General features: G+C 62.3%; 1 protein-coding gene across 1 annotated transcript in view; it reads left to right on the top strand.

Moving 5' to 3' along the window:
* TFAP4 (transcription factor AP-4) overlaps positions 1 to 10,445 on the top strand; it is a 17,784-nt gene extending 7,339 nt beyond the window's left edge. Inside the window, exons 2-7 of the mRNA XM_026048963.1 lie at positions 5,093 to 5,401; positions 6,116 to 6,214; positions 6,471 to 6,641; positions 7,286 to 7,423; positions 9,684 to 9,842; positions 10,068 to 10,445. Coding sequence (XP_025904748.1) covers positions 5,093 to 5,401; positions 6,116 to 6,214; positions 6,471 to 6,641; positions 7,286 to 7,423; positions 9,684 to 9,842; positions 10,068 to 10,262 — 1,071 coding nt within the window. The 3' untranslated portion in view covers positions 10,263 to 10,445. The remainder of the gene's footprint in view (positions 1 to 5,092; positions 5,402 to 6,115; positions 6,215 to 6,470; positions 6,642 to 7,285; positions 7,424 to 9,683; positions 9,843 to 10,067) is intronic.
* The last annotated feature ends 1,004 nt before the right edge of the window (positions 10,446 to 11,449 follow it).

The following is an 11,449-nucleotide window of genomic DNA, read 5'->3' as shown; positions in this document are numbered from 1 at the left end:
CCTGTGGGGTGGCCCCGAGCGGCCCGTGTCCCCGTGGGGCAGCCTGGGGCTGCCGCGGCCCGGCCGCAGCCCCACCGTGGGGCAGGGCTGTCCCGGCGGGCCCTGCCGTGGCCCTCACATGCCGATCCCCAGCACGTGTCGGTGGGGCAGCTGAGAGCCCGTGGGGTCACCCTGTGCAGAGGGGCAAGCCCCTGGGGGCCCCCTCTACTTGGGGGGCAGCCCCACTGCAGCACCAGYCTCCTTGTGCCAGTGGGGCAGCCGTGACCCAGCCGAGCCCGCCCGCCCCGGGGGGACCCCTGTGGCCCTGCCACCCGTCACGGACACCCCATTGCAGCCGCTGCAGGAGCAGGTTCAGCTGCTGGACGGGGCCGCGGCCACGTGGAGCGGCCGGGGCGGCAGCGCCTGCAGCGCCTCCTCGCCCCGGGTCTCCCTGCGGAGCCGTCCCCGCGGCGCTGCCTGCGCCCTGCCCGGGCTGGTGCCCTGTGTGGGCAGCCCTGCCGTCCATCCTGGCAGCCCCTTGGCACACGCTGTTCGGGATGCGCCTTCGGGAAACCCAGTGCAGGGAAATAGAGTCCTAAGATCCTTGTCTCCAGGCCTCKGTGCTTGCCCCGGGCACCAGCTCGTACAGGGCAGAGCTGTAGGGAGGAACTTGGCCTGTGCGAGTTTGGATGTCTGCTTTCCACCATCCCCTCGCTCTGTGACACCCTGCCCTGCGTTGTCCCTATGTGTGCCCCTCGTTGGGGACACCCTGTTCCGTACGGCCGGGCTGTCCCTTCCCATCAACGCAGACCGTAGCACTTGTTCAGGAGTGATGAAAACGAGCTGGGGTGTCTGTGGAGGGTCTCAGAGCTTGGCAGTGCCCTTTACAGAGAGGAGCAGAGAGGCAGGGTCGGACAGCTCTGTTACCTCAACGGTTTGGCTTTCCTTGAGATCTCGGAGAGCGTAATATCCCCTGCCAGGTTACACCTGCCTGTGGCAGGGAGCTCTGGAAGGAAAGACCAGATTCCACTCAGGCACCCAAAACCTTGTGCCCCAGTGTGCCCGTGGCACAGGGGGCTGCAGACGCCCCCCCGGCTGCTCTGTSCTGGAGCTTTTAGGGTGAGCGAGCTTCCGTGGAGCTGCGCGGGTGGAGCTGCGCGGGAGCAGCGGGAAGCAGGAAGGGTGAATGTGCCGGAGGAGGCAGCGAGCGGCACGGTGCGGAAGGCCGGCGGCTGCCGAAGGTCGTTCTCGCCACTGTCTTGTCTGCAGCCCCACGTGCTGTGTAAGCAGCTCTCTCCTGGGGCAATGTGCTTAGAGGGTGATTTTTGCAAGGCTGAGCTGAGCGTGCTGCTCCGGAGCAGGGTCCTTCCCATGTGTATGGGATTGCTGGTTTGGATGGCTCTTCCCGAATTGCAGCAGGCGCTTGTTGTCACCAGCAGGCACTTGGTGAAGACCAGCCGGGACCCTGTGACGCTGTGGGGCAGTGACAGGGGACCAGCCCRTGTGCCACCCGCTCTCCGAGCCCCTGGGATGTCCCCTGGCTGGGCCGGTGGCCGCTGCTGCAGGCCGGGGCTGCCTTGGGGCTTTTCCTTGGACCCATCCGGCTGGACGCGACAGCAGCCAGACTGCGAGGGCAACACACTTCTCGAGTGTCCCCCCAGGTCCCGGCAGATGTAGCGCGGGGTCCTTGGGCCTGTTGTGACTACCAGGCCAGCTTCTGAAACGATGGCTTTATTTCTCCACTTTCTGCATTCAGCTSTGTCACTTTGTAAGTCCCTTCCCAGGAAGAGCAGCTGGGGAAGCTTATGAGAGGTCTCCCAGTGAGGAAATGGGCTCTTCCTCCTTCTCCTGTATTTAAGCAACTGCTTCCTCGCTGTCCAGCCTGAGATATCTCTGTCTAATTCCCCTAGTGTGGCTGATGATAGGTGAAAATCCCAGAGCTGCCTTTGGAGGAAGACCCTGCAGCCACGTGCTGAGCTCTGGAGAAGCATCATCGCGGGAGGACAAGGGGCTCGTAACGTTATAACCTGCCAAGCCAGGAGCCGGTAGCCTGGGTCTCCTGGAAGCCAAGCAGCTGAGTTTGGAGGCTCCCAGCTGGGAGCCGGGCAGGGATCCCCGGCCCCTGTCAGAGCATCTYGGGAGCTGTGGGGCTGCGGAAGGGGTTAACCCTGGAGGCTGGGATGCTCCCTGAGAGGGTCTCCCTGACCACGTGTCAGGGATCCAGAGGTGCCTTTTTACATGTTGTTTCCTGGAAGGAGAGAGAAAATCTTCTCTCTCTGCTGCTGGTCTGGGGGCAGCTGCAGGAGAGGGGTCAGGGTCTCCTGCTCTCCCATTTGTCCCCGTTTCCTGGTTTGCAAGGCAGCGTGTGGATGCCCAAGGGCTCGTGCCTTCCSTGCATGACCTCCTGCCTTGCCTTGCCTCAGCGCATGGGAGTCACGGGCAGAGTGCAGGTATTTGGGGGCTGATCTCAGCCCCGTTTGGTTTGTCCCCCTCTAGTAGAAAGCTGTGGCTGCAGCAGCCTCGTTGCTCTGGCAGAATCACCGTGTCTTGGCTGTGATTTCCGTTCTTTCATGCCTTGGTGATTTCAGACCCCATGACCCTTTCCCAGTTAGCGCTGGAAAGGGCAGAGTCTTGGTTCTGGAATTATTTAACCCAAGGGGATGAGTGTGGGCCCATTCTTCACAGCGGTGTTTTGACTGGCTGCAGGAAGGCTGGTGAGACCATGAGCGGATGCCCTGAGCTGCCCGGGTGTCACAGTCTGTGCTGGAGGCCRCAGTGCCACTGCAGGCAGCCTGTGGGGCTGGAGCAGACCCTGTGCCCTCGGTGTGTGGGGCAGACCCCCAGGAACCCATGTGGAGCTGCACGGAGAGGCCTCATGCCATAACACTGAGCCGTGCAAGTTGAGCTGGGATCCTCCCTTCAGGTCCAGGAGTTCCCAGGMACTGCAGTTTGGAGGCAGCTCACGGGTGGTCAGGGAAGGTAGCAGAGCTCCTGAACCTGCTGCTAAACCTGTGTAGYGCCAGGGCACTGAAGGCAGGTGTCTGCGGGAAGCGGCGTGAGCTGCAGCATCCTCAGCAAAGGAAACTACCTGAACYGGTGCCTCGGTGCCTGAACCGAGCTCCTGTCCTGTGCTGGGTGGGACAGGGCCTAGGAGCTCCTGCTCCTGGAGCTGCCACCCGGATCTTTACTGGGCAGAAAGTCCTCCTTTCTCCTGCTGACCTTGAGCTGGGCTGTCTGGAGCACTGAGAGCTGCTTTCCTGCAGACAGCGCTCGCCCTCTGGGAGCCTTTTGCTCATCCCAGCTGGCTCGGGTCGCGCCGATCCTGTTAGAGGCTGCTCCGAGATAATCTGGCGGCCTCCTGCCCGCCCGGCCCTGCGGGCTGATCCGCTCCCAGCGCTGCGGCCCCGACGCAGATGCAGCCTGGGCTCGGGGGGCCGCGACACCTCGGGCAGCGGCATCACCTCCCCTGGCGTCCGCACGTCACCGAGCCGGGGCCAAGAGCCGTCCCCGCCGCCTCCAGATGGAGACTGAAGCCCATCTTATCTCACCTTGTGCTGGGAGACTCTCCCTCGTGTTTAGTCTTCRGTGTTTTGCAGCTCCCCCAGCGCCAGCAGCACGTTCTGCCTTCGTGGCGTGGCTGAACCAAGCCACAGGGTCACCCCGTGCCAGGGCCACGTGCAGGGTCCCTGGGCACACACGGGGCTCCGGAGCAGGTCCCGCTGGCGTTGGGATGCGACCTGCTGGCTGAGGACACAGGGACAGCCAGGCAGCGGATGGATGGATGGATGGATGGATGGATGGATGGATGGATGGATGGATGGATGTGCAGGTTTCCCTGCCCTGGCCTTCCAGCCCGCCTGTAATAGCTGCGTTCTCCTGGAGTCTTAATTATAACGTGTGTATGATAATGGCCTCTATACTCCGGGCAGGCTCTCGTGCCCTTAGAAATCTGTTTATTGTTTTTTAATAGTCTGGCTTCTAAACTCGCGCCAGGAAACAAAAGAGAAGCAAGATAATCATCGGGATAGTGTGGTCTGTGGCTTGTGTTGTTTTGTTTGGTTTTAATGGCCAGCTACGGCTCTGAATTTGCTCGCYCGGCTTAGGACTTGCAGTCGCCGGCTGCGGGTGCCTGGGGAGGCATCTGTGGTTTTCAGGGGGCTTTTGTGGAGCAGCGGCCGGGGGCCTGTCCTGGCATCCCCATTCCATCCTCGTGGATGTGGGGAGAAACGGGGGCCTTGCCGTGCAAATCCCCTCCCGCTTTATTCTGCACATTTCCCAAGTCTGGGTGTCGGGGTGCAGCCTGGCTGCTCCGCCTGGGGGTCTCCGAACAAGCTCAGCCTGGAGGAGCAGAGGAGCCCCCTTCGCGAGGGGCTCTGCTCGCGTGCAGGCAGGCGCTGGTGCTCGGGCACGAGCCGGGGGCCGCCGGCCGCAGCCCTTCCCTCCCGCGTGGCGCCGGCTCCGGGACGCGATTCCCGGCCCATGTGCGGAGCGAGGAGGCGGCGGCGGCAGGAAGCAGGCGGGAGCTGCGGCTCCGCCTGGGACGGGGGCTTCTCCGCCGGGAGCTCTCATCTGGAAGCCATCAGCGGCAGTGGGAGGGAGCCGCCTCGCCGGGGCCACACACGCCGGGGCCGCCAGCCCGCGGGGCTCCCGCCGGGCAGGGGCGGCGGAGCCCCCTCGTCCAGCCCGCGCGGAGCCCCCGCGTCCCCGCTCGGCTCGCGGGGAAGGCTCCCGCCTTGCCGCCCTCGCCGCTGAGCCCGGGGCGGCCCCGGGCCCTGCCGAGCGCCTGGCTTGGGCTGGCTGCGGAGGACGCTTGGGGCGCCCGGAGGGGATGGTTGTGTCCGGCTCCCACCAGGGTCTCGTTGCTTGGGAGGTGCCCATGAGTCTTCTGCTCGCTTTTTGCCTGCCCTATGGATTGGATTGCTGGTGGCCAAATCCTGCCCAAGCCTGACGGAGCTGGCAGGCTGTACAGCGGCTGTGTTTTGGGTCAAAAGAAGGTGGAGAAAAACCACCTTCCTGCTGCTTTTTTTTGAACAGCCTCTCCAGTGCCTGGAGAGAAGGTTCAGGCTGTGCCCTTCATGGCACTAGAACKATTATCCCCTGCGTTTTCTCCTAGCAGTCCCTTGGGCAGCTTGCTCCGCCCTTGCAAAGCAGAGGAGGAAACAGGGCACGAGCCWGAGGCAGGGTGCTGGGGCTCCAAACAGCGGTAAGCACAGGGGTGCAGGCCTCTTCCTCCTTGACTCTGGGCGTCTCTTGCAGCTTGGCCAACATCCCGTTGACTCCGGAGACCCAGCGGGACCAGGAGCGGCGGATACGCAGGGAGATCGCCAACAGCAACGAGCGGCGGCGGATGCAGAGCATCAACGCGGGCTTCCAGTCTCTGAAAACGCTCATCCCACACACGGACGGCGAGAAGCTCAGCAAAGTGAGCGCAGGGGGCTGCTCCAGCACGTCCACAACGTGCGATTTGGGTGTCGATCCCGTGTATAGGGGCTTTCTGTTTTGCTCGTCGAGCAGGCTGGTCAGGGCTCTAAGCATAATTGGGGATAATTGCATATGTGGTTGCACCAGTCACTTCCAGGCTCCTCAGCAGGCCTGGGGCATCGGAACTAGTGTTTTCTAGTTCTAAAGTTCTGGTGTTTTCATAGGGCTGGATGAAGCTCTTTTCTCGAGGGGTGATGGAGCTCCCTCTCAGAGGCAGCTGCCCCTGGGGGTGGGCAGCGCGTGTCACAGGGTGAGTAACTTGGTGTCCTGGATGCAGAGCAGGGGAGCAGCCTGCGTGCACCCAACAACACCAGTGCTGGGACCCCGGTAACGAGGGGCCCTTTCACAGCAGGACTTTCTTGATGCTGTAGAAGGAGAGTGGTAGGAAAAGACAGCTCTGGCGAGTAGGTCAGACACTGTTCCCATGAAGATGAGTGAGATCTAGAGYACTTTGGGTGCAGGGGAAGCCCAGGTGAGAGCCCAGCCACAGGGTCCTGAGGTGCAGCAAAGCTTGGAGATGTTGGGGCCAGCAAGGAGCTGTCCTGCTGCCTCCTGGGCAGGAAAGCTGCTTGGCAGCAACAGGTCTCCTGTGACCAGGGAGGGACCTTGCAGGAAAGCCTCCTGCCTCCTGACTTCTCTCCTGTCTCTTCTGCAGGCGGCGATCCTCCAGCAAACTGCCGAATACATCTTTTCCCTGGAGCAGGAGAAGACCCGGCTACTGCAGCAGAACACGCAGCTCAAGCGGTTCATCCAGGTGGTGCCTCCCGTTGTGCCCAGCGCTGCTGGGCTGAGGAAGGGCTGGCTCCCTAGAAGGGGCACTCCTGGGGGAAGGGGCTTTGCACAAGGCTGGGTAGCAGCGAGGCTTGTGGGCAGCTGCATCTGCACCACTGAGGAGCCTACGGCCCCGTGTGTGATCTGGACGGGGGAATCGGAGTGCTGGGAATAGAGGGGAAAGTCCTGGCAGCCCCAGAGCGCCGGGACTGGGCCCTGACGCTGCGTCTGCCTGGCAGGAGTTCAGCGGCTCCTCCCCGAAACGGCGGCGGGCGGAGGACAAGGATGAAGGCATCGGCTCGCCGGACATCTGGGAAGACGAGAAGGCCGAGGACCTGCGGCGGGAGATGATCGAGCTCCGGCAGCAGCTCGACAAGGAGCGCTCGGTGCGCATGATGCTGGAGGAGCAGGTGAGGCCGGGCGCGGAGGCCGGCGCGGTGCGGCGCCGCGCGGGCCGGGCCTGCCCTCTAGCGGGCAGTGCCCGGGGACGTGGAGCCGCGCGGGAGCCGGCGCACGTGGCCGCCCTGGGCCCCGTCCTGCCTGCGCTGCCCTTGGGCCAGCCCGCTGCGGTTCAGGGGGCTGACGTCTCCCCTCCGAGCCCGTCCGGGCCGAGGCCACCGCCGAGGTGCTGCCGTGGGTGTCTGGGAGGTCAGGACTTGCTGCTCCTGTGATGTTCCCAGGAGACCTGCGGGTGCCGGAGAGCTGCTGAGCACTGCTTTGGTGTCCCTTGAGCCTTGCTTTACCTCTTGAGCTGCTCTGTTGCTCCAGCACATTGATCCATATCCCAGCGGACTGGTTCTGGCAGAGTGGGCTCTGGTCAGGAGCGATTCATGGTTTGTTGGCCGCTGCAAGCTGCTTTGGGACTTGGTAGTTGCCCCCTACCCAGGCTCAGTGCTGGGTTCTCCCCAGGGTCCCTGCTTAGTCGGCCCCATAGCTCCGAGGACGAGCACGGGGTGGCTGGGTTTCGTGCCAAGGTCTCGCTGTGGGATCGGGGGGCTGGTTTGGGAGCAGCCCTGCTCCAACACCAACGCATCTGGGCCCTGTCTGTCGGCAGGTTCGCTCCCTGGAGGCCCACATGTACCCCGAGAAGCTGAAGGTGATTGCTCAGCAAGTGCAGCTCCAGCAGCAGCAGGAGCAGGTGAGGTTGCTGCACCAGGAGAAGCTAGAACGYGAGCAGCAGATCCGAACCCAGGTGAGTGCACGGATACCACCCCGTTTCTGTGAGATGTGAGTCTGGGTGCACAGGCAGTGATGTGCGTGGGGCTGAGGACAGCTCAGCGACRTGGTGCTTCACCCCAGGGTTTGGCTGCAATTGGCAGCAATGTCCCCACAAAGCTCTCATTCTCAGGGGGTGGGGAAAGCACTTGGTGTGCGGCCCTTGTGTGCTCGTGTCCTGGCGGGGCTCCCTTTGGGGCTGGAGCTGATGCTGCCGCCCACTGCTGAGAGAAGATTTGCTGCTGTGTCCCCATGCCGTGGTGCCCCGTTCCTCACAGCCAGCTCGCTGGCTGCCACATCGTGTCTGCCCCAGGAAGGCACTAGCAGCTGCCCGGCTGGTCCCTGTGGCCAGAGAGTCCCCTTYCATGGTGGCGGCTTCCCCTTCCCCTGCTCCAGAGCTGGTGCCCCTCTCTTTGCCAGCATTGCTCCACAAGTGCCACCACAGGACTCCACCACAGGCGCTCCCCACGGCCCCGGGTAGCTCAGCAGGGGCTGCTTTGCTGCTCCTGTGCTGGGGATCGTGGCTCGGACACGTCACGGCAGCCTTCAAGCGGCTCCATCCCCCAGCGCTGGCAGCTCGTGTACGTGGAAGGTTCCTTTCAGCTGGCAGCGATTCAACTTGGCGCTGGCGGGACCGTCACTTTCCAAGGCCTTGCTGGGAGGCACTGGGAGCGGCCGCCTCTGCATCCCCTGGGAGCCGAGTTCCTCTGCTGAGCTTTCCCAGCCGGGCCTCCCTGCCGGCCTCAGGTGGAGGAAACGGGGCCCAGCAGGGCCCTGGTGCCGCTCTGGCTCTTTTCTGTCCCTTTCTGTGGCCTTTGCTGGCCGTGGGACCTAGATGAGGACCGTAGGTCTTGGGCCCCGTCCAYGGTGATGGCAGCAGCTGAAAGGCTCCGAGCAGTTGATGCAGGTAGMGCTTCCCGTGCCAGAGCTGGTGGTTTGCAGTGACATAAAGGTCCAACACGGCCGCTGCAGGCTCGAGGCTCCCTGGGTGACTCCAGSCTGTTTTGGGAGGTCCCCAATCCCCAGCACATACAAATCTGGAACCAGGAAGCGGGCGAGTTGGCAGGCGTTGCTGCCTGGGGCAGTTGCAGGCGTGCAGGTACCGAGGCCTGCAATCTCTGGCAGGCCAGAGATCTCACCAAATCACATCCCTGGTGCCTTGGGCAGCCTCGCGGAGCCTTGGAGTGCAGAGGAGGAGAGGTCAGTCCCTGCGCTGGCGCTTCCCTGTCACAGCCCTGGCTCTGAGCCGTCCCTCAAGCTSAGCCCCTGGGGACCACGGGGAACTTCAAACACAGTTAGAAAAACCGACTTCCTCTRTCGTTTGGCTTCTCCAGAGATGCTTCCCGCGGCATCCATGCCCAGCCGCCTCCTAGGGAAGTTCAGCCTATTTTTAGGTGAACTTTCCTTAGCCTCCTGCTAGGGCGTTTCTTTGCATCCGCTGTTTTAACGAGGATCTTTCAGGGGTGCGGCAGGTTCCCAGCTGAGCAGCTCACAGTGATGTGAGGATTTCCATGCAGCGGTAGCTCAGATCTGGTTTTTTGCCTTCACTGTCTTAAAAGCCAGGTCTTTCCCCTTTCCCCGATTAAAAAGAATTCAAATTCATCTTGAGAGGCAGGAGAGCAATCCAGAAAGTGTCTGTGCTGAAGGGGCAGTTTCTTGCCTTCCCCCTGGTCCCTGATTTCTCTCCTTTCCCAACATGGATTGGGAGTTATCTGTGGAGCTGCTGAAGTTTCTCCGKGTGTTGCACGTCCGTAACAGCATTGGCCGAGGTCGGGGTTGGGTGCAGGGGAGGTGTTGTGCCACGCGCAGGGGCAGCAGGAGCACATTTATGGGTAGAGGTGCGGGGCCCTTTCAGTCCCGTTTCCCTTTTGCTCTRCCAAAGCCAAGGCCACCAAGCTCTGCACCGGAGTGCTGCAGTGTCCGCCTAGGAGGGCGCGTGATCCTGAGCGATGGGGCTGCTGTTCAGGCTTCTGTTTTCTCTGGAAAGACTCCGGGTTCCTGTGTGYGACGCTTTCCTCATCATCTCCCTGTCCAGGCCCAAGGGCTCTTGCTTACCTCTTTCCTCCTCTATGGGATTTATCTTTTCTGCTTCTCTTCCCCCTTCAAGACCACCACCTTGCATCCAGATGAGGTGTAGAAAGCCTCAGTGCTGGAACATTGGATGCAGCTGGCTGGGAATGGGGGGGGTCCGAGGGAGGTTTTCCAGGCTCAYGGGGACATTTCACTTCTCTTCCCAGCTCCTGCCAGCACACGGTCCCCCAGCGCCCACCCACCACCCCACTGTGATCGTACCAGCGCCGCCTCCCTCCCATCACGTCACCGTGGTCACCATGGGCCCATCGTCTGTCATCAACACAGTCTCCACGTCCCGGCAAAACCTGGACACCATCGTTCAGGTAGGGGGGCCCGGGAGGGCCGCGCTGGCAGTGGGAGGGAACCCGCAGGAGCCTGGCAGGGGACACGGGGAACACGGGGCTGAGCTGGTGGCGAGGCCACCGATGGCTTTGGGGACACACACAGCTCCCCAGCACCTCGGCGTGGCCTCCCGCGCGGGTGCCGGCCCCGTGGCACCCAGTCCCCRGCAGCGGGGCCGTCCTCACGGCGCGCGCTCCCCTCGCCAGGCGATCCAGCACATCGAGGGCACGCAGGAGAAGCAGCTGCAGGAAGAGGAGCAGAGGCGCGCGGTCATCGTGACGCCCGCGCGGGCCTGCCCCGAGCCCTCCGCCTCCGACACCGCCTCCGACACGGAGGGCAACGACAGTGACTCCATGGACCAGAGCAAAGAAGACCCCTTGGGGGAAGGGGAACTGCCCTGACACCCCCTGGCCGGCAACTGGGGAGGGGACGGGGCAGGGGAGGGAAACGTCAGAGAATATGCTGAAATTTTTAAAAAATACAATGCGATTTGGGTCTCTTTTATGACCTTTTTCCTATACTGTAAATCAGAGCGCTAGAAGCAGGCAAAGTTCACTGTTCAGTTCTAAGCAAGGGGAGACGGGGGGTGCTGCGTGGGGAGCTGGCACCGGGGTGGGGGCGGGCGGGAGGGCGGCGGCGTTAACTCAACACGGGCCAAAACTGGAAGCTGGGCTCCAAGCTCAGCCCAACTGTTTCGGGAAGGACGTTTAGGGTCAGGGGGTGGCGCGGAGGGGTCGGATTCTCCTGAGTTTTGTCACCCGCCCCCCTCCGCACCCCTAAACCTGCAGGGTGTCCTGCAAAACCAAAGCCAGTCCCGGCTTTCCCCGCTGGCGAGCGGGCGCTGTGTGTCGGTGAACGTGTTTCTCTTGGGACATTCAATTTTTTCTCAGTTGGGTTTTTGATTTTTTTGCTCTCCTCTTTTTGTATTTTTTGGGGGTGGCGGGCAGGGGGGTGGCAAGGGACGCCAACCAAAGCGACACTGCCTAAAAAATGCATCCCCCGGGGTGGCCGGGACGGCGCCGCCAAGCGCCRAGCCCTTCCAATGTCCCCTGCCGCCTCCAGCCGGACCCCTGCACCGAAACACACCCGGCATCCTAAAAACAACGGGAAAGAGCTCGTGCAAGCGCGGCCGGCYGGCACTCGCCGCTTCAGAGCCCTTCTGGCCTCCGTCCTCCCTCCTCGGGAGGTTGGCTTTCTTTTTAATTTGTTATTTTTATATGGGTGACGGCTCCAGCGGAAAATCCAACGGCAAATCCCTGCGCGGGCGCTGCCCGTCCGGCTCGCCTGGCGCTCCCCCCTTTGCTCTCCGTTCCCTTCTTTAAGCACTTAATCCAGTTTGCGGGATTCGTCAGGTCAGAAGAGCTTTTCTGTTTTGTGATTGTGTCGCTTCTGTTTTTTTATTTTTTTATTTTTTTGGAGGGGAGGGGGTCCCATTTTKGGGTTTCCACCTCCCCTGCCTCCCCCTTCCTGTTTGGCTGTAGGGTTTTAGGCCAGTCTTGTGTAGAGCCCTGTTGGTATTTGGTAGGTTCCTCCCCAGCCACCGCTGTTTTCTCTCTCTCGGTTTCTTTCTTTCTTTTTTTTTTTTTTT

Source organism: Nothoprocta perdicaria, unplaced genomic scaffold (genome assembly GCF_003342845.1).
Source record: "Nothoprocta perdicaria isolate Ctin4 unplaced genomic scaffold, notPer1 scaffold_59, whole genome shotgun sequence".
Taxonomy (NCBI): Eukaryota; Metazoa; Chordata; class Aves; order Tinamiformes; family Tinamidae; genus Nothoprocta; species Nothoprocta perdicaria.
The sequence above is the reverse complement of the archived record's forward strand: the minus strand, read 5'-3'. Positions and strand labels throughout refer to the sequence as shown.